At 37.7% G+C, this 22,285-nt stretch overlaps 2 protein-coding genes across 4 annotated transcripts in view; one reads left to right on the top strand and one right to left on the bottom strand.

Annotated features, from left to right (window-relative positions):
* GTF3C6 (general transcription factor IIIC subunit 6) overlaps window positions 1-22,285 on the bottom strand; it is a 1,097,326-nt gene that overhangs the window by 844,901 nt on the left and 230,140 nt on the right. The gene's annotated exons all lie outside the window — the stretch shown is intronic.
* The window catches only part of WASF1 (WASP family member 1), a 73,658-nt gene that overhangs the window by 30,945 nt on the left and 20,428 nt on the right, over window positions 1-22,285 (top strand). For all 3 annotated transcript variants that reach the window (XM_050789054.1, XM_050789056.1, XM_050789055.1), the window contains exon 2: window positions 18,201-18,361. In XM_050789054.1, the coding sequence (XP_050645011.1) occupies window positions 18,229-18,361 (133 nt within the window). In that variant the 5' untranslated portion in view covers window positions 18,201-18,228. The remainder of the gene's footprint in view (window positions 1-18,200; window positions 18,362-22,285) is intronic.

Genomic DNA, 22,285 nt, shown 5'->3' on the forward strand with positions numbered 1-22,285 from the left:
AGTGATTTGTCAAGTAAGTTTCAGTAGTGGTTATATTAATTTAAAGGAAGTAATATTTTCTTTGAGAGTAACATGGAATCACATAAGAAAATACTACTATTTAGTGGATTTTATTACTAACATGACTATACAGAGTCTTCTTTCCACTCTATAGGTGTCTAATACTATTAATTATTTCATTAGCATACAGTTTTCTTGACTGTATCAGAAATGTTGGTGTTATGAATTGCTGAGTATGTAGGTTATTTCTTCATTTCCTTTTTGCTTTAGTTTGCTTAGCAATGTGTTATTTTCAACTTTAGTAGCCTATCAAAATTTAATGCTGTGCTGTTGTGACTTCAGGTGACATAATTTTTTTTTTCTTTTTTTGAGACGGAGTCTCGCACTGTTGCCCAGGATGGAGTGCAGTGGCATGATCTCAGCTCACTGCAAGCTCCGCCTCCCGGATTCATGCCATTCTCCTGCCTCAGCCTCCTGAGTTGCTGGTACTACAGGCGCCCGCCACCATGCCCGGCTAATTTTTTGTATTTTTAGTAGAGACAGGGTTTCACCATGTTAGCCAGGATGGTCTTGATCTCCTGACCTTATGATCCACCCTCCTCGGCCTCCCAAAGTGCCGGGATTATAGGCATGAGCCACCACACCCAGCCTCAGGTGACATAGTTATTTATATATTTATTTTTGGTAAAGATAACACTGTTTTTTGGGCAGTTTTTTTTAAAGCAAGAGCCAGAGTACCTCAGAGCAAGTAACTGGAGATGTTCAGCATGATGAATAGTTCTTTAGTCCTGTGAGTACCTAAATTGGTTTTATCATTTTCCTATGAATCTCCTTTAGACATTCATGAGTAGTGAGTAGTTTTAAAGTTTGCTGCTCACAACAAAGGGAGAAATTTATGATTTCTATATATTTCTGAGGTCGTTTTGCACAAGAAGCACAAGCTTCTATTTCACTAGTAAGTGAAGTTATTTTTAACTTCAGTTTTTTAGTTTACAGTAGTGAAACAGTTTGAGATAATGTGCATTATAGATTTAGGGAAAGGTAAGTTATAAAATTCTGTTTCTGATGTACTTCTAAACAATAACCTTTTAAATTTATTTTATATTAAATCACTGTTTAAAGACCTATGGTTTTGTATAATTGAAATATGGTTTTAAAATTAGATATATTTTTTAATGTGCAGTTCTTCATGCATTCTTATTTAAAATTTTTATATTTAATAATATCTGCCACAATTATATTTCGTCATTGGCATAGGAATTTGTTAAGGAAATTATTTCTATGAAGAGCAAAGCTCTATTTAAACATTCTCATACTCAAATTATTTCACTGGTCAATTGTGCAAAATTAAGTGACTTCCATTCTTAAGAACGGAGGACATAAGTATTTGCCCTCCCCAAAGTTCTTAACATATTTGAAACATTAAAATTGTTTTTATTAGAATACTTACTTTAACCTGTTCCTTTAGGTCACATAATATAATCCTTTAGTTTGAATAAGTATTTAATACTATATTATGAAAATTGAAAATTGTATTTCTATAACATATAATTTTTTAATGTCATTTTAAAAATACTGAAACACCTTTAAATGATCATAAATTATTTCATTGACCATGAATGTAAAGAATCACTTGTCATTGATGAGGTAATAAAATACTTTTCTTATGTTCTTTATATAACCCATAAAGCAATTATTAACTATTAATATAATTATTTTTGTGACATCTTAAAATAAGCAGCTATTTTATTTTCCTCTGAATTGTTGACTACAAGGAGTCCTTTAAACATTTTAAATAAACTTTACTGGCCATTTTGAGTTCTGAAATCAGAATTTAGATAGTGTACTTTTCTGATTTCTAAATTTGTAAAATCATGACATCTGATCTTGGGTTATTTTTAATACTTTATATATTGCTTATACTCATCCATGTATGTGCCTCATTTTGAATCAAGAGAAGGCATTCTTAAACTAACAGAATATATTATTAATATTAGTAGTAGTCATCAAAATAAACTTTCAATTTAGAATTCTGTCAAACATTTTGCTATGGTTAGATTTCAGTAGTTTCGTTTTTCTTGCCTTCCTAAAAGAGGGCTTTCAATATAAGATATTGTGATATCTTATAAACAGTATTGTGGCTCATTTTATTTTTAATGTTAAAATCTATGTCAGGATTTAAAAGTATACCCATGAAAAGTTTTTTTTTTTTTTTTTTAATTAAAAACATTATTAAGATTTTAGCTAAGTTATTTGTTCTTCAAAATTATTTTAAAATCTTTTTGGGAGATATATTCTTTAGTTTACATACTCTTTGATGTTTGCTTCAGCAATTGACAGTTTAATTGATAAGAACATAGGAAAATAAGAGAAGAAACCTGGGAATTGCTTTAGTTTTTTTTTTTTTTTTTTACATCATTGGGAAACCAAATTACTTTTGGAACTCACTCTTGTGTGCAGTATATGCAAATAGTTGGGAAATTCAAAAATTTTTTGTATTTTTAGTAGAGACGGGGTTTCACCGTGGTTATCTCCTGACCTTGTTTTATGTTTTAGCACAGTATAATTTTAGTTATTTTATGTTTTAGCACAGTATAATTTAGCCCTTTTTAATAAAAGTTTCCCCTTATTAAGCGAATTAGGCACTGATCGATTAAAAGATGTTAAAATATATGTAATTGGTTCATTCTATGCAATGTTTAAATTCTTAAACAGTGTATTATTTGCAGTATTAAAAATACTGAGATGAATTTGATTTTATATTTGCTTGATAATTAAATCATACCTGTTAGCATTTAGAGTTTCTTCTGGTTTTTGATTTTTTAAAAATTACTTTCTAGCCTGACAAAGGATTCCATGAAAAAGATGGTGTTGGGATTGCTCTAAAATGGGAATCAGGCAGTTTTCTCAGGATTTAGGAGATAAAGTTATTAGGCTTTTTTTTTTTTACTTTCTGCCACTAAGATTTTGATAGTTGAGTTAGATAAATGACATTAGAAATCACCAAGGAATAAGGTAGAGAAATAAGAAAATGAGTTTGGTGTTGAAACTGAAGTACAAAGAAAGGATGAGGAAAGGTTTTCTTTCTAAAAAGCTTTTGCATCGTACCTAAAGGCACTATTTTAATCACAATGAAAGCCATTTTTCTTTTGAGATTTGGATAATATTTCAAAACTAGTTTGTGTGCTGTACATTCCTTTCATCAAAATGTGTGTGATTGCTATACCCTAGAACTCAGAGCTAGCCCATAAAGATGAAGAAATGAATAAGATACCATCCATCCTTGCTTTTTCTTAGGGGAGTGAAAGAAGCAAGCCTATGTTTCCACAATACATTTGTAAGATATTATTTTTCTCAAATGTATTTCTTTTCCATGCACATACAAAAAAGCAACTCCTTAGAATCATGATTAAATAGTTGCTTTAGAAAAGTGCATGTGTGAGGCGGGCGGATCACGAGGTTGGGAGTTCAGAACCAGCCTGACATGGCGAAACGCTGTCTCTACTAAAAATACAAAAATTAGCCGAGCGTGGCGGCACGGTCCTGTAATCCCAGGTACTCAGGAGACTGAGGCAGGAAATTGTTTGAACCTGGGATGCAGAGGTTGCAGTGAGCCGAGATCGTGCCATTGCATTCCAGCCTGGGTGGCAGAGCGAGTCTCTGACTCAAAAAAAAAAAAAAAAAAAAAAAAAAGTGTATGTGTGTCTATCTTCCTGCAGCAACCTATTTTTTCTTTTTTGGCTCCCTTAAAGCTTGTGATTTTGTTATTTCTTCCATTTATGTATTGATTAACTGTTGAGCATCTTCTGTGTTCTAGATCTTGGAGATATAAGTTGAGTAAGGCAAGATTTTTGCCTTCTAAAAGCTGACATTCAGGCATGGACGTGTAAACAAATAAGTACAGTATAGTAAAGTATAATTGGTAGTAAGTAGGTAGATGCACTTGTGAATCCAAGTTGAGGGCATCAAAGGGTAGATGGTTCCATTTACCTGAGGGATTCAGTTAGTCTTCAGAAAAGAGTTGCTGCCTGAGTCTAGTCTTGAACGATTGTGTATTCTCTATTGAGAATAAAAAGTGAAATACATCCCAGGCAGAGAGCAGCATGAGGAAAGGCAGGACTATAAAACAGCAAGATGTATTTAGAGTAATTAGAGTATAATGTAGGAGTGTAGTGAGAAATGAGGGTAGAAGTGAGGAGGGGAGGCTAAATCCTGAAGAACTCGTATGTTATGTTTGGACTTTACCCTGACAACAAGGAACCAAGGAAGAGTTTGATTTTGCAGAAGGACATTTCCAGATTCAAATTTTTTATAATACAATAGTCCGCCTCTCATTCATGCTTTTGCTTTCTGTGGTTTTAGTTACCAGTGGTCAACCATGGCCCAAAAATATTAAATGGAAAATTCCAGAAAAAAAGTTCGTAAGTTTTAAATTGCACATCATTCTGAGTAGCATGATGAAATCTTGTGCCATCCTGCCTGGAATGCGATTCATCCTTTTGTCCAGCATATCCACACTGTATATGCTTCCTTCTCATTAGTCATCGACATCCTCAGCTCCTGACTTTCAACCATTGACATTGTCATGTCTGCTTCTGACATAGCCTTACACTATGTCACAGTGCCTATGTCATTCACCTCAGTTCATCTCATCCTGTAGGCATTTTATCATTTCACACCATCACAAGAAGGGTGAGTTCAGTATTGTGAGTTGAAGAAACACACTCAATGTGTTTTTCCTCTGCTCTCACACCACAGTAACAATCAACACAGAATACTTGTGTGATCAGCCAAGCAAGCAATTAATTCTTCAGCAGACTCTGGCTGGGTGTCCTTCAATTCAGTTCTGACACTATCTACATGGAGATAGTGTCAGATCCCACAGATTGAGGGTTCAGTCCCACAAGACTGCCCCTTCTTGAGATACCAGTTGCAAGTTCAGGCCTCTGGAACTTCTGTTCCTACCCACTTCAAGTTAGGTTCCCATTTCTCCCCCTTTGGGTTTGATTAATTTGCTGGAGTGGCTCACAGAACTCAGGGAAGTACTTATACTTACCCATTTATTATAAAGGGTATTACAGGAACACAGATAAGAATGCATGGAGCAAGGTATAGGGGAAGGGGCATAGAGCATCCATGCCTTTCCAGGAACCTCCATGTGTTTAGCTCTCTGGAAGCTCTCCAAACCCATCCTTATGAGTGTTTACGGAGGCTTCATTACATAGACATAATTGAATAAACCTTTGGCCATTGGTGTCAACTTAACATTCGGCCTATTTCCCCTCCCTGGATGTTAGGGGGATGGGGCTAAAAGTCCCAACCCTCTAGTCATGCATTGGTCTTTCAGGTGACCAGCCCCCCCATCCTACAAAGAAGTAACACTTTGGAGATTCTAAGGAATTTAGAAGTTGTATCCCAGAAAACTGGGTGGAAAACCAACCAAATAAATATTTCACAATATTACAAGTACAATTAGATGTTTTGAGAGAGAGCAAGAGTCCACATTCATGCAACTTTTGTTATAGTATATTATTGTAATTGTTCTATTATTAGTTATTGGGTTATCCTCTTACTGTGTCTAATTTATAAGTTAAATGTTACAGATATGTATAGGAAAAAACATAGTATGTATAGGCTCAGTACTATTTGTGGTTTCAGGCACCCACTGGAGGTCTTGGAATGTATCCTCCATGGATTGGAGTGGATCTGCTCTATTATTAAAGCAGTGGTGTGGGATGGGTTGAATTGGTGGGAGTGGTGTGGTATAGATGGAATGGCAAGGAGAAAATATAAGACTGGAGGAAGAAAGTCTGTCAACCTGAGATAATCAAAAGGATCAGAATCCAGTTTAAAGAGTTTATTCAAGCAAAAAGCTGGGAATAGCCATTTAGGAGATGCAGACTCCAGAGAAATGGGGTCAGTGCTCTGAAGTTAAAAGTTAAGGTTTTGCTTATGAAGGCAACAGCAGCCCATATGTAGCAGCTGCTGCAAAGATGCTGGCTGCAACGGGGGAGGAGCGGTCAGGGCTGGGAACAGGTGGGAGCCCTGTGCTCTACCAAGTTGGTGGGGTGGGAGCTCTGTGCTTCTGGGCACAACTGCAGCCACCCAGCCACGGGCTCTGGTCCTGGCCATCCCTGTGCTCTTGGGGGCCTGGGAAGCCTCCTTGCCCCCACAGGCTTGGAAGTGCCTGCTCCCATTCTCTGGCCTCTCCCCCATCCCGGCACCTGCTCCAGGGCAGAGCAAAGTTGTGACTAAGCCCAGGTAGTGTCACAACCTGGCAAAGTGTGTGTGCACTCAAGACAGTACTGACACACCAACCCCTGCCACCGTGAGCCCCTCCAGACTTTGGGTGCCTATTGAGTGTGGGAGGAAAATGGAAGTGGGGGCTGAGGGCAGCTCAGCTCAGGCCTGCAGGCACCCCTCAGCATGAACAGCATGGGTGCCATGGACAGCATGTTGACGGTGACAGGAGGCAGACAGGCTCCTGGGTAGAAAGGGGTGGGTCCTGGGTGAAACCCCATCTTCAAGCCGGGAAATGCCTGAAGCCTGGGGGCTGGGCTCTCAGTTCTGTGTACCAGAGTGAGAACTTATGGTGCCTTTTCCAAGCCTACCCATGGCTGCCTGTGGACCAATCAGCATGCACTTCCTACTTTCAGAGCCCATAAAAACTTCAAACTCAGCCAGATTCACACAGACGTTAGGACTATCAGCTGCAGGAAGGAACTACCCACTTTGGGTCTTCTCAACTCATTGGGACAATCTCCTTGTGAAGAAGAGCTACCCACTCCTGGTCTCTTCTCTGCTGAGAACTAGACACTCATTGGGATGACTGTCTGTGGAAAGGAGCTACCCACTTCGGGTGTCCTGAGAGCTCTTCTGTCACTCAATGAAGCTCCTCTCCATGTGCTTCATTCTTCCCAGACGTGGGACAAGAACTTTGGACCTGCTGAATGGCAGGACTGGAAGAGCTGTAACACAGAGCTGAAACATGATACCCACTTGCCACGTTGCAGGCAATGAGAAGAAGAGAAGAGAGAAGGAGAAAAGAGCTGCGGCCCTTTGGAGATCCCAGATCTAGGAGCTTCCTAAGCCAGGGCTGTGACACCCTTTTTGGGGCTCTGCAGTTCCTGGTGTCTCCAAGCTTCTGGGCACCACAGTGTTCCCTGGTTCCTGCTGTGGAAGCCACTTGTGGTATACCTAGTCCAGCCGCAGCTTCTCAGGGAGCCAGCACCTGTGCCAGAACCTGGAGCTGCCTGCCCCACTGCAGCCAGCATGCTTGGCTATGTGCAGTGGCCAGACCCTGTGGCTCACACATGCTTTGCCACTCTGTGCTTGGCTCACCCTTGGCAGGTATGGGATCTAGGCTGATAGTGTGAGCTGAGCGCAGCCTGCCAGGCTGAGTGAGCGGAACATGCCCAGCAGCCCTGAGCAAAACTCAGGCACAGGTGCCACTGGCCACAGAGGTTTCCAGCTGGAAAAGCGACACCCTAAGGATCCTGTGATACTTACATAGGAGGAAAACAGAAATTTAATAGGATTGCAACTTTTTTTAATAGAAGGCTGGTTTATGAGTTACAGTAATTAGTTACAGTTTGTTTTCTTTTCCACCTGGCTTTTCTTTCCTTTACAGCTGTTTTTAAATTTCATTTCTGATTTTAAAGAGTATACTTAACATTCCATCTTATGACAGTGTGATAGCCACAAAGTCTGTGTGTGAGAAAGGTCAGAGGGAAGTTAATCCATGATGAAGATCAGCAGTGAAGAGGGAAGAGGTCTTCCCTGGGGTCCTTTCGTCATGTGCAACATTTTACAAAACAGTGTAGGTAAGGAAGGAGGCCAATATATAATCAGAGAAACAAAGGTTACAGCTGCACAAGTTACAGCTGCCTGTCACGTGACTGAGGTCCCGTAATCACGTTCCTTTAAGGTGCAAAATAGAGTCCAACAGCTTAGATTTTGAATTACCTGTTTTCATAAGTCTAACCAAGTGAGAGAGGACTATGGTTTGAATTAAAGTAGTAGCAGTTAGAATAGAAAAGGATTATCAGAACATGAGAGATGTTAATGATAAAATTAATAAGGCTTGATCCTCTTTGAATATAGAGAAGAGACTGCAATGGTATGGCAGAATTGAAGATGATGCCTAGATTTGAAGAGGAAAATGTAAGGAATTTGGCTTTGAATATTTTGAATTTAATAAGTTTTATGGAACTTCCAAGTAAAAATTTCTAGGAGTCAGTTGCATAGGCATATCTGCAGCTTAGGAGAGAGATTTGAACTCGAATTAAGAAATTTTGAGTTATTCACATATTTAATAACAGAAATTTAATAGGATTGCAACTTTTTTTTAATAGAAGGCTGGTTTATGAGTTACAGTAATTAGTTACAGTTTGTTTTCTTTTCCACCTGGCTTTTCTTTCCTTTACAGCTGTTTTTAACATTTAACATTTCTTATGTGCCAAGCATGTACCGGGCACCAGGGATACTGTAAAACACATGAAACCTGCTTTATGACTAATAAAGGAGACAGAAATCAATCATGAAGATACATAATTACAAACTGAGACAAGTGTCATAAGGAAAATTTAGAGGTTGCTGTGAGAAAATTTTAGCAGGAGGACCACATCTCATTGAGACTGGGGGATCAGGGAGTGTTATCATTGGAGCTAGAATTTGAAGAACAAGTAGGAGTAGGGCAAGTAGAATATTTTGGGCAGAAAGAACATTAGCTTTATACCAATAAAAGTATTCAAAGGTTAACAGACTAAGTTAAAGAAAAAGCAAAAGGCAGCAGCTAACTGTATTCTGTGAAGAGATGTGTCTAAAACAAAGATGGAAGAAGGTTGAAAGGAAAAGCTCTATTATGCAAACACAACCGAAGGAGCTGGTATGGCTACAAAAAATAGACTTTTAAGCAAAAACCATATTATTAGAGATAGAGGAAACTTGATAATGGTAAATATACCTAATAACATAGTCTTGAAATATATATATCATATGGAGAATTTAACAACTCTGTAGTCATAGTGGGCAGTCTTAACATGTCTCTCTGATAGACCGGGAGACAAAAATCAGTAAAGCTATAGAAGATGTAGGTACATTAGCAAATGTAACTAATGGACATACGTAGACCACTGCAACCACCAATAACAAAATGTATATTATTTTTCAGTATCCCTGGAATGTTTACAAAAATTGACTATTTTGGACAATAAAGTAAGTGTAAATACATTTTAAAAGGATCAAATGATACAAAATGTATTTTCTGACCACAATGTTCTTATTCTAGAAATTAATACAAAAACAAAAAACTTTTCAAGGACATTACATTAAGATAATGGACCGTTTTGGCCGGGCGTGGTAGCTCACGCCTGTAATCCCAGCACTTTGGGAGGCTGAGGTGGGCTGATCATGAGGTCAGGAGATAGAGACCATCCTGGCGACAGTGAAACCCCGTCTCTACTAAAAATACAAAAAAATTAGCCGGGCATGGTGGCGGGTGCCTGTAGTCCCAGCTACTTGGGAGGCTGAGGCAGGAGAATGGTGTGAACCCTGGAGGTGGAGCTTACAGTAAGCTGAGATTTCGCCACTGCACTCCAGCCTGAGCAACAGAGCGAGACTCCGTCTCAAAAGAATAAAAAATTTAAAAAAAAATGGACCGTTTTCTCTCATGAATGTAAATGCAAAAAACTAATCATATTAACAAACCAAAACTATACTTCATCTTAGCCAAAAGGCCAAAAAGTGATGACAAACCAAAACTAAATCCAGTAATCAATAAAAAACAGATAATCTTCCTATTTTGAGGTCAGCTGATTAGAAATCTTAACTCCATCGACTACCTTAATTCTAAGCCCTTTGCCATATAATATAAATATTCATAGATTCAGGGGAATAAGATCATGGGTAGCTTTGGGAGACCATTATTCTCCCTACCACATACATCTCATCCAATTAGGTTTATTCCAAGGATGCGGGGTTGTTTACCAACAATAACAACAAAAAAACCCAGTCAATATAATTCACTACACTAACAGAGTAAGAGTCACATGATTATCATAATAAATGTAGGACAAACATTTGATAGCATGATTTTTTAAAATCTTGGGCAGCTAGTAATAGGAACTTCCTTAGTCCTAGCCAGAGCAATCCGACAAGAAAGAAGGGGCATCCAGATCAGTAAAGAGGAAGTCGAACTGTCGCTGTTCACCAATGATATGATCATATACCTAGAAAACCCTGAAGAGTCATCCAAAAAGCTAGAACTGATAAATGAATTCAGCACAGTTTCAGGATACAAAATTAATGTGCACAAATTAGTAGCACTGCTGTATGCCAATAGTGACCAAGCTGAGAATCAAATCCAGAAACTAACCCCTTTTAAAATAGCTGCTACAAATAAAATACTTAGAAATACTTAGAAATATACCTAACCAAGGAGGTGGAAGACCTCTACAAGGAAAACTACAAAACACTGCTGAAAGAAATAATAGAAAACACAAACAAAATGGAAACACATCACATGCTCATGGGTGGGTAGACTCAGTACTGTGAAAATGACCATGCTGCCAAAAGCAATCTACAAAATGCAATTTCCATCAAAATACTGCTGTCATTTTTCACAGAACTAGGAAAAAACTCCCAAATTCATATGGAACCACAAAAGGGCCTGCATAACTAAAGCCAGACTAAGCAAAAAGAAGAAATCTGGAGGCATCACATTACCTTACTTCAGACTATACTATAAGGCCATACTCACCAAAACAGCATGGTACTGGTATAAAAATAGGCACATAGGCCAGGTGCGGTGGCTCACATCTGTAATCCCTGCACTTTGGAAGGTTGAGGCAGGCAGATCACCTGAGGTCAGGAGTTTGAGACCAGCCTGAACAACAGGGTGAAACCCTGTCTCTACTAAAAAAAAAAAAAAAATTAGCCAGGCATGGTGGTGGGCACCTGTAATCCCAGCTACTCAGGAGGCTGAGTCAGGAGAATCACTTAAACCTAGAAGGCAGAGGTTGCAGTGAGCTGAGATCACGCCACTGCACTCCAGCCTGGGTGACAAGTGTGAAACTCCATCTCAAAAAAAAAAAAAAAAAAAGCACATGATAACAATGGAGCAGATTAGAGAACCCAGAAATAAAGCCAGATAAGGACACCCTGTTCAACAAATGGTGCTGGGATAATCGGCAAGCCACATGTAGAGGAATGAAACTGGATCCTCATCTCTCATCTTATAAAAAGATCAACCCAAGGCCAAGCATGGTGGCATACGCCTGTAATCCCAGCACTTTGGGAGGCCGAGGCAGGTGGATCACCTGAAGTCCAGAGTTCGAGACCCAGCCTGACCAATATGGTGAAACCCCATCTCTACTAAATATACAAAATTAGCTGGGCGTGGTGGCGTGCACCTGTAGTCCCAGCTGCTCAGGAGGCTGAGGCAGGAGGACCGCTTGAACCCGGGAGGTGGAGGTTGCAGTGAGCTGAGATCATGTCACTGTACTCCACCCTGGGCAACAGAGTGAGATTCCATCTCAAAAAAAAAAAAAAAAAAACCATAAAAATTCTAGGAGATAACGTTGGAAAAACCCTTCTAGACATTGGCTTAGGCAAACACTTGCTGACCAAGAACCCAAAAACAAGTGCAACAAAAACAAAGATAAATAGATAAGACTTAAACTAAAAAGCTTCTACACCACAGCAGAGTAAACAGACAACCCACAGAGTAGGAGAAAATCTTCACAGTCTGTACATCTGACAATGGATTAATATCCAGAATCTACAAGGAACTCAAACAAAAATCAGTAAGAAAAAAAATCCCATCAGAAAGTAATCTAAGGACATCAATAGACAATTCTCCAAAGAAGATATACAAGTGGCCAAAAACGTGAAAAAATGGTCACCATCACTAATAATCAGGGAAATGCAAATCAAAACCACAATGTGATACCACCTTGCTCCTGCAAGAATGGCCATCAATAAAAAAATCAAAAAACAATAGCTGTTGTTGTGGAAGTAGTGAAAAAGCATTTTCACACTCCTGGTGGGAATGTAAACTAGTACAAACACTACGGAAAACAATGTGGAGATTCCTTAAAGAACTAAAAGTAGATCTACCGTTTGACCCAGCGGTCCCACTATTGGATATCTACCCAGAAGAAGTCATTATACAAAGAAGTCATTATACAAAAAAGATACTTGCGCTTGCATGTTTATAGCAGCACAATTTGTAATTGCAAAAATATGGACATATATAGCATGTATATAGCACAATTTGTAATTGCAAAAATATGGATGTATATAGCATGTATATAGCAGCACAATTTGTAATTGCAAAAATATGGAACCAGCCCAAATGCCCATCAGTCAACAAGTGGATAAAGAAAAGTGAGTGAGAACACACGATGTTTGGTATCCCATGGTGTGTGTGTATTCCATGGTGTGTGTGTGTGTGTGTGTGTATATGTATGTGTACATACACACACACACCATGGTGTATATACACCATATATTCATGGTGTGTATGTGTGTATATATATATACACACCATGGAATGCACATACCCTGGGATACTACACAGCCATAAAAAAGAACGAAATAATGACATTCATAGCAAGCTGGATGGAATTGGAGACTATTACTGTAAGCTATGAGGATGCAAAGGCATAAGAATGATACAATGGACTTTGGGGACTTGGGGAAAGGGTGAGAGGATGGTGAGGCATAAAAGACTACCTATTGGGTACAGTGTTCCCTGCTTGGGTGATGGGTGCACCAAAATCTAAAAAATCACCATTAAAGAACTTATACATGCAACCAAATACCACCTGTTCCCCAAAAAACCTATTAAAATAATAATAAAGGAACTTCCTTAATCTATTAAAAGGTGTCTATAAAACAAAATAACCACAAAATTCCGTATTACAGACACCTTGTGAAATGTTGAAGGGTTTTCCACTTGCGTTGAAAAAGACAAGGATGTTTGCCATCATCCTTATGTATATGAAATACATATTTCACATTGTTTTAAAGATTATAGCTAGTGTGGTAAGGCAAGAAAAAGAAATAAAAGATGTAAGATGGATTAGAATGGAGGAAATAGTCACTATTCACATATGATTGTGTGCATTTAAAAATCCAAAATAATTGCAGATAAGTTAGAGATTAGGAAGGTCTCAGGATATAGGGTCAATATTAAAAAATCAATTTGTTTTCTATATAATACAACAATATATATTGTGGTTCCAGTGTTATAAAGACATCTACATACAAATAAATAAGGATTTATAAGACTTCTCCTTAGAAAAGTATAAAACATTAAGAGACTTTTAAAAATCCTGAAATAGTTGGAGAAATATATTATGTTCGTGGATAGAAAGAAATGATAAATATCAGTACTTCCCAATATGATAGGTTTAATACAGCTCCAGTCAAATTCCCAATAGAGGGGGGTGTGTGTGTGTGTGTGTGTTTGTGTGTGTGTGTGTTATGTGTGACTTGATAATCTTATTCTAAAAATTTACATGGAAATACACAGTGTCAACAATAAACAGAACATTTTTGGAGAACAGGATTGGAGAGCTTGCCCTATTGTGTATCAAGACTTACTATAAGCCAGGCGCAGTGACTCAAGCCTGTAATTCTAGCACTTTGGGAGTCTGAGGCAGTTCGATTGTCTGAGCTTAGGAGTTTGAGTCCAGCCTGGACAACATGGCAGAACCGCATCTCCTAAAAATACAAAAAAATAGCCGGGTGTTGTGGCACATGCCTGTAGTCCCACCTACTCAGGAGGCTGAGGCAGGAGAATCGCTTGAACCCAGGAGTCGAAGGTTGCAGTGAACCAAGATTACACTACTGTACTCCAGCCTGAGCAACAGAGTGAGGCTCTGTCTAAAAAAAAAAAAAAAAAAAAAAAAAAAAAAAAAAAAAAAAAAACTTAATATAAAGCCTGATTAAGTCAGTTTGTCATTAGCTCTAGGTTAGTGAAAAAGAGCAGTGGAATAGTACATAGCTCAAAATCTAATTTAAAAATACGTAGAAACTTGATTTACGACAAAAGTGCCACTGCAGAGCAATAGAGAAATACTAGGGTTTTCAATGAGTGGTGCTGAGATAGTATATAAGAAACCTAACTACTACATCACACCATTCACAAAAGTAATTCCACATCAATTACAGATTAAAAGTATTAGCAAAACAAAGCTAAGATATAAAGCGAAAGGTCATATTTATGATCTTGGTATAGAAAAAGATTTTAGAAACCATGCTTTTGTTCTAAACTTGAAAAGATTGAGAATATCCTTCCCACATTGAGCATAAAAACTTCTGTTCATTAAAAGACATCACTAAGAAAGTGGAATAGCAAGTGAAAGAAGAGATTCACATCACTTACAACCTTCAAATGGCTCATATCTAGTGTTTCTGCAAATCAGCCCTAACACAACAAATGGCCAAAAATGGACAAAAGGATTGAACAGCCACTTCCCAAGAGAAAAATCCAAAAGATCAAGAAACATGAAAAGGTGCTTAAATTCAATAATTGGGAAACACAAATTAAAACTCTAACAAATGGCCACAACATACACTCAAGAACAGCTAGAATTTAAAAACTGACAGTGTCAAGTGTTATGAGGATGTGGAGCAGCAGCAGCCTCTTAACGGCTGAAAGTAACGTGTTGGTACAGTCTCTGGAACAGTTTGGCATCATTTCCTAAAGATGAAGTTGTGTGTATCCTTAACTTGGCTATTCTTGTCCTGAAGTATATTCACAATAGAAATGTGTACACTAAGACACATGTACGTGAATGATCAGTGTAGTGCTCTTCATAATAGCTTCAAACTGGAAACAACTCATTAACATTAGAATGGGTAAATAAATTGTAATGTCATATAGTGGACTATTATACAGCAATGAAAATGAGCAACCTGCACAGAGCAATATGGATGAATATTACAATGTGGAATGAAAAAGGCAAGGTTTAAAATAATATGTATTATATTAGTCTATATAAACTTCAAAAAGCTGTCAAAACCTATAGTGTTTAAAGTTGCTTGTGTAAGTTGTGAAAAGAAAAAGAAAAAGAAATGCTTTTTATAAAAAGAATAAAGGTTACCTGTCTTGGGGAGGTAAGCAAGGATGATTGGGAAGAGGACCAAAGTGGAAGAGTTCTGGCAATTGGTACAGGCAATGTTTTATTTCTTAATGGGGTTACATGAGAGTTTGGTTAAATTTTTGAGGTGTACAATTTTGTATGCTTTTTTTCTCTACATTTCATGTTGCAGACTTTTAGAATGGATTAAAAATGTAGAGAGAATGCTTAACAAATAGGTCAGAGGAAACAAATATATGCAAAAGTTTTTTAAAGCATGTTGATAAGTAACACTTAACTGCAATTAGGCTTCTTTTTGTTTGTTTTTTGAGACAGAGTTTCACTCTTGTTGCCCAGGGCTAGAGTGCAATGGCACGATCTCGGCTCACTGCAACCTCCACCTCCCAGGTTCAAGCGATTCTCCTGCCTCAGCCTCCCTAGTAGCTGGGATTATATGCATGTACCACCACGCCCGGCCAATTTTGTATTTTTAGTAAAGACAGAGTTTCTCCATGTTGGTCAGGCTGGTCTCGAACTCCCGACCTCAAGTGATCTGCCCGCCTTGGCCCCCCAAAGTGCTGGGATTACAGGCGTGAGCCACCGCGCCCGACCCGCAATTAGGTTTATCTCAAACTTCTCATTTGTTAGTCATTAAAGCTCAGTAATTAAGAAATTGTTTCCTTTGGTAACCATTGTTCACTGATAGGTAAGTACAGTCATTCGTTTCTCACTTTGCACAGTAGTTCAGGACTGTAAAAAATGACAGTATAAGTTGAAACCATGAAAAACGATCTTAATAAAAATGGGGAAAGTTACAATGTTTTATGTACACTCTAAAAATTTTTGTCAAGACAGTAAAACCTCTTATATTGTTGGTTTAAATGTATAGGGAAATTTAAAAGTATTTATTTAGCACAATGTCATTTAAGATATTGGAGTCAAGTAGAATTAGTGTTTTATTTCTTTGTAAAAAACACTTATCAAAGGCAGTTTGAGCAGTTCTTGTTGTGTAACTACAATAGCAGAACTAGCAGAGTGAGCATCTTTTCTGTGCCTTGGCAAATTGTCGTACTCCTTTCTTTTAAATTAGGATTAGCTTCCAACATTTTATCTTTTGCGCTTTCACTGTTACGAAGTAGCTCCAAGAGTTTCCTAAATGTGAAGGCTTTTTTGCTAGTGTCACTTCTTTTGGAACATATTCCTTCTTTTTGTCACAGCCACACTCCTCATTTAGGTCTGTAGGTTTGCCTTCACTAAGTTCCTCAGGCTGCATATCTAGAAGCTCTCGAACAGTGGCGGTGGCAACATTTCCACAGTCAGCTGCTTCATCTGTTACTACACTTATGTTGGATTTGAATTTCATTTCCAGTGTCATCATTTTTTTTGGTTTTTTTTTTTTTGTTTTTTGCTGCGCTTCTGTCTTTGTTGGCCAATTCCTGCTTTCATGTACCTATTTAGTAAAATTTCATGTAGATTTAGCACTGGAAAGCAAGAAGGCAACAGATGCATGCTTTGCTGTCTGTGGGTGAATTGACTAACAAATGAGGTGTAACCAATCATCTGCTGACTTTGAAAGAAGTGGTGATTGGTCACTGATCATGAGGTACAGCTCTTATTAACAGTGATTTGTGGACTACAGCAGCAGTCTCCTTGTTTTTGGCACAAGGGACTAGTTTCGTGGAAGACAATTTTTCCACGGGCCGGGGACGGGGGGTATGTGTAGTGGGGGATGGTTTCAAGATGAAACTGTACCACCTCAGATTGTCAGGCATTAGACTTTAATTAGATTCTCATAAGGAGCGTGCAACCTAGATCCCTCACATATGCAGTTCACAATAGGCCTCCTGCTCCTATGATAATCTAATGCCGCCACTGATCTGACAGGAAGTGGAACTCAGGCAGTAATGCTTGCTCACCCACCTCTCACCTCCTGCTGCACAGCCCGGTTCCTGACAGGCCTCTGTTCCTGACAGACCACCGTTACTGCTCTGCAGCCCGGGGGTTGGGGAGTGCTAGACTAGAGTACTAGAAATGAAGTTTGTATTTGTGCAATTACTCACAGTTAATATACTGTAGTAAGTGAAATTTGAATCATGGTGTTGGGCAGTGTTGTTACTTAACTAAACTTGAGTCACTCAAATTTGTGCATATGGGAAGCATGCAAAGTGAGAGCAGCCTGTAATTCAAAGACGGTTGAACTTTTTGATCAGTTAAATAAAGATTTGGTAGATTCCGATAAGATTTCAAGTGCAGGGCTACTTGGAGTATTTGATCTGAGCTGTTGAACACCTGATACATTTTATGTGATAATGTCAATTTGATGTTACTCTCACAGCTTCCTTAATCCTTTTATGCACTTCCTTAGAGAGAACATCTCACACTAACTCTCTAGAACAAAATCCGTATTACAGTAAATAAAAAGTGTTTTTAGGAGAATAATAGTGATGATGATTGTAAATTCACCATGTAGCAGCTGACATTGAAAGCAAGTTTTTAAAAACTGTTTTGTATAATGTTGATATTCTACTAATTGAAAGTTAAATCAATTTTGATTATTTTAGTTGGGTAATTTCATTTTTACTGTCTTCATACAAGCAAAGACAGTTGGCCCTTGAACAGCCTAGAGGTTAGGGGCACCAACCCTCTGCATTGCCGAAAATCTGTGTATAACTTCTGACTTTCCAAAAACTTAACTACTTATAGCCTACTATTGACCAGAAGCCTTACCAAGAACATAAACTGTTGTTTGACATATTTTGTATATGTATTATATGCTGCATTCTTACAGTAAAATAAACCAGAGAAAGGAAAATGTTATTTAAAAAAATCATAAGATAAAGTACATTAACTGTTAAGTGGAAGTGTATCATTATAAAGGTCTTCATCCTTGTCATTTTCACATTGAGTAGACTGAGGAGGAAGAGGAGGGGTTTGTCCTGCTGTCTCAGGGGAGGCAGAGAGGGAAGAAAATCCACCTGTAAGTGGACCCATGCAGTTCAAACGCATGTTGTTCAAGGGTCAACGGTGCTTTGTTCTTCAGTGTGAAAAATAGAGTCTCATTCTGTGTTGGCTGAAATTTAATATTGTTCATTTATTTTTGATTTCCTACAGGTGAACTGGCACAAAGGTTAATCTCAAGATGCCACTAGTGAAAAGAAACATCGATCCTAGGCACTTGTGCCACACAGCACTGCCTAGAGGCATTAAGAATGAACTGGAATGTGTAACCAATATTTCCTTGGCAAATATAATTAGACAACTAAGTAGCCTAAGTAAGTATATATCAATTAAAAATATACTCACAAACCTGAATGTTATGCTTTAGAGTATTAAGAAGTTGTGCTTCTGATTAATTTGGGAGTGTGGTTTGGTGAGAAGAGTACAAAATTATCCTGAAAAATATAGTCACATGAGTATGATTATTGAGTTTTAGAATAATATCTTCTTCTGCATGATGTTTCTTCTGGGAAAGGAAAATACGGACAGAATCTCTAGAAACAGTATCACATGATGAATTAAAATTATTGAGATTGTTTTAAAAATATATAATCTGTGAAAGGACCAGAGTTGTATTTTTGCTTGGTTATTATCACTATTTACTCTGTTTAAAGGCCTCAACTATTTGTGTTTTCAAACACTAGTATCCATCTCCTTATATATATAATCAGTTTAGGGAAATATTTTTATATTAGCAAAGATCTAAAGTGAAAGGTATGGGGTCATTACTAGTCAGAGGAGTAGGCTAGTCAAGTGGTTGTCTAAGAGACATTAGGATATAAGTCAGGAATCTGATATGCAATGTGGTGTGAAAACAGCAAGTGAACCTGGCCTCTGGCAGAAGTCAAGCAGGTTGGCCAGAGAATAAAGGCCAGTGAAAGAGGCAGATTAGAGAAAAGGAGACAGGCAATATGTTCTCATTACAAATTTACAGAATAGAGCAACTTGGTTAAAGAATTAAACAAATTATTTTCTTTTCTTTTTTTTTTTTTTTTTTGCTTTATAAAACAAATTATTTTCTAATCTAAGTTTAATCAGAAAATTTTAAAAATAAATCTGGTCTGTCTTTTGCATTTAAGGATTAGCTTTTTCATAAGACATTGATATTTCATTTTAAAGGTAAAACAAGGTGTTCCTGGCAGAGATAATATCTACCAAGTGGTCCTAGATTTATCTCATCAGCCATATAAATTCTGATAAGCAGGCTTGGCTTTTCTTTTCCTTTCAACTTTTGTCCTTTCTTTTATAATTGAGTACTTAGCACAAGAGGTTGTTAATCTAATTTGGTTCCAGTAAGAAAGTTTAGGCATACATCTGTAGCGAGAGCAACATAAAAAGTTAAATTTGAATATTCTCTGTGAGAGTACTAGTTTTTTGCATTACCTGTGAAATAGTAAGAATAAATAAAAGGCTATTTTATTTTAATTTTGTTTTAAGTATATTCCTTCTTCCATTAGGTGATTATTTTTTTCAGTTTAGTGAATCATTAAAATATTGTATTGTTTACTTGAGACTAATTAAAAAAAGTGTTAGAGTTCCCAGATTAAATATGATTAACTATATTGTTTAAAGATTTTTGCATATTTTTTGTGACCTAGCATGGATTGATTCAAATATAACATGATGTCATATAAAATTTGTTTTATATACATTATGTACATACATAAGTATATAAACAAGTTAATATTAAAATTCATGTTAAGAAATAGAAATGGCACTAGTAATTTTGTATAAAATATTTCTTAAAATTAAGATGAATTCTGGATCCAGTACAGGCATCTTATTTTAGGTATATACCCAATATAGAATTTAGAACTAATATTATGATTAAGGGTGATAATTTGCAGTACTAACCCATTTGTTACAAAACTTAAAGATGAAAAGTTAAGGAATTTTTAAGTATATAGTCTATATAAGCAACATCTATCAGCAGGCACATGGTTATGCTGTAGCCAAACTCTGAAAATTATAAATACCTAGTAACAATATAACTAAATTAGATGTTGGATGCTTCACTTTTAGAATCAGAGACCTGGAAGGCATCATTTAAGCAGTTTGTAGAGATTCAGAAAGAAAGAGAAAACCCATAAAATACTGTAGCAAGGTGTGACAATAGTTTACCGCCCTGATATTAACTTCTCTGGCAGCTTTCCCACCTGACATAGTTGAGAATCTGGAATTAAATTTAAAAGGCCTCTAGATAGCCAGAATAAATAAACTCACGCACTAAAGACCATGCACATAAAATAACCAATTGATCCCTCTCTCAAAACCTGTTTACTTTTACTTTGATAGTTCAAACAGATTTGATGATGTGGTTTCCAAACAGTTATGCTTCAGAGGATAAAAGGAGGAAGCATGGGAGGAGATACCAGAAGGAGGCATCACTGAACCCAACCAAAAGGAGGTAGTTTACAGGAAAGGACACAGTGATGTAAGGGAAGATGCAACATAAAAACTGGGAAGAAGCCATTTAATGTAAAGCAAATATCTTTATCCATTTCAAGGCTGTTTCTGCCTAGGATAATATTTGATTTTCAAAATTCATGCCCATGAGTCCCTAAGAAAAAATTAAATTATATTTAATTTTATATTCCATTTAAGAAGAGGGAAGCTTAGAATACATTTCACAAGTTTCCATCCAAAATAGTTAAAATAACAATTGATGTATTAGATAATCTCTGAATTACTTAGAAAACTTGGCTATCCAAAATGTTTCTAGATAATGGAGATTTTCACTTTGGTGCTATTATTAGTACAAAAAGTGCTTGAGAGTATAGCAATGAAAGTAAACTGTGGGGATCTACATGGCTTAGGGCTGGATGTCTTCCTGACCCTTTCCTCACAAAAATGTACTTCCTTTTTTTATTTTTTTGAAACAGAGTCTTGCTCTGTCACCCAGGCTGGAGTGCAGTGGTGCAATCTTGGCTCACTACAACCTCCACCTCCCAGGTTTAAGCAATTCTTGTACCTCAGCCACCCAAGCAGCTGGGATTACAGGCAAGTGCCATCATGCCTGGCTAATTTTTGTATTATTTTTAGTAGAAATGGGGTTTTGCTGTGTTGGCCAGGCTGGCCTTGAACTTCTGGCCTCAAGTGATCCGCCCACCTTGGCCTCCCAAAATGCTGAGATTACAGGCGTGAGCCACCATACCCAGCCAGTACATCTGTTTTTTAAGAGATTTTTCCTAGTAGAACATAATTCTGTTTATATTAGGTAATTACCACAAACCTATAATTCACTTTGTGTCAATTTCCTCTTGCTCATTTTATTGCTTTCTTAATGATGCAAGATTTTTTACTCCTTAGCTGAGCTAGGTCCGGGTTCTTGTCTCATGACGAGGAAGAATTAGGCACACAGATACTCGAAGAGTGAATGGAGTAGAATTTATTAAGAGAAAGGAAAGCTCTCAGCAAAGAGAGGGGTCCTGAAAGCAGGTTCCAGGTTGCCCCCTCACAGTTGAATACAAGGGCATATGTCCCCTCACAGTGGAATACAAGGGCATACATATGTATATAGAAGCTGATGGGGCTGGGTTCCCTATTTGTATAAGGCACAAATTACTAGTGGCTTCACCACATTCTCCCAGTGCACATATAGGCCCTTAGTTCGCTGTGGGCATGTTTAGGCAAGCCCCCTGTGCAAGTTCCCTTATCTGCCCAAAGCATCTGGTGTAAGCACTTGTAGGGTGGGTCAGAGAGTCTCTGGGGACCCTTCCCTTACTGTCTGCCTAAAGCAAGCTAGCTAACTCCTTTCATTAACAACCATTGGGATTCTGCATACCTAAGGGATCTCTTCCCCTGGCTTTTCTCTTATTGAGTATAGTCAGTTCTTATTGCCAAGATTAGTCTTTTTCATCTCTGTATCTATACCTAGCATTTGTATCCCTACCAATTGTTGAATAAATGAATAACTTTATACCCGCTTTTTCTTCCATTTGGGTTGCTTCCCCTATCTGCCAGAGAAACTGTCTCTGGATGTATCTTGATCACCGAGTAACTTTTGACACCTGAAAGTGAGGTACTTCTATCTCTGCTGTGTTGCTGTTACCTTATATTAAGAGCTGCCTGTTATTGAGCTCCTCTGTATTAGGTGCACTTCAAGTCTCTTTGCTTACTTCTTTTAGAGACAGATATTTTTATTCCTATTTTACAGATAAGGAAATTGATACCAAGGTCTCACAGTGAATAGAGCAAAT

This window comes from Macaca thibetana, chromosome 4, assembly GCF_024542745.1.
Source record: "Macaca thibetana thibetana isolate TM-01 chromosome 4, ASM2454274v1, whole genome shotgun sequence".
In the NCBI taxonomy this organism is placed as follows: domain Eukaryota; kingdom Metazoa; phylum Chordata; class Mammalia; order Primates; family Cercopithecidae; genus Macaca; species Macaca thibetana.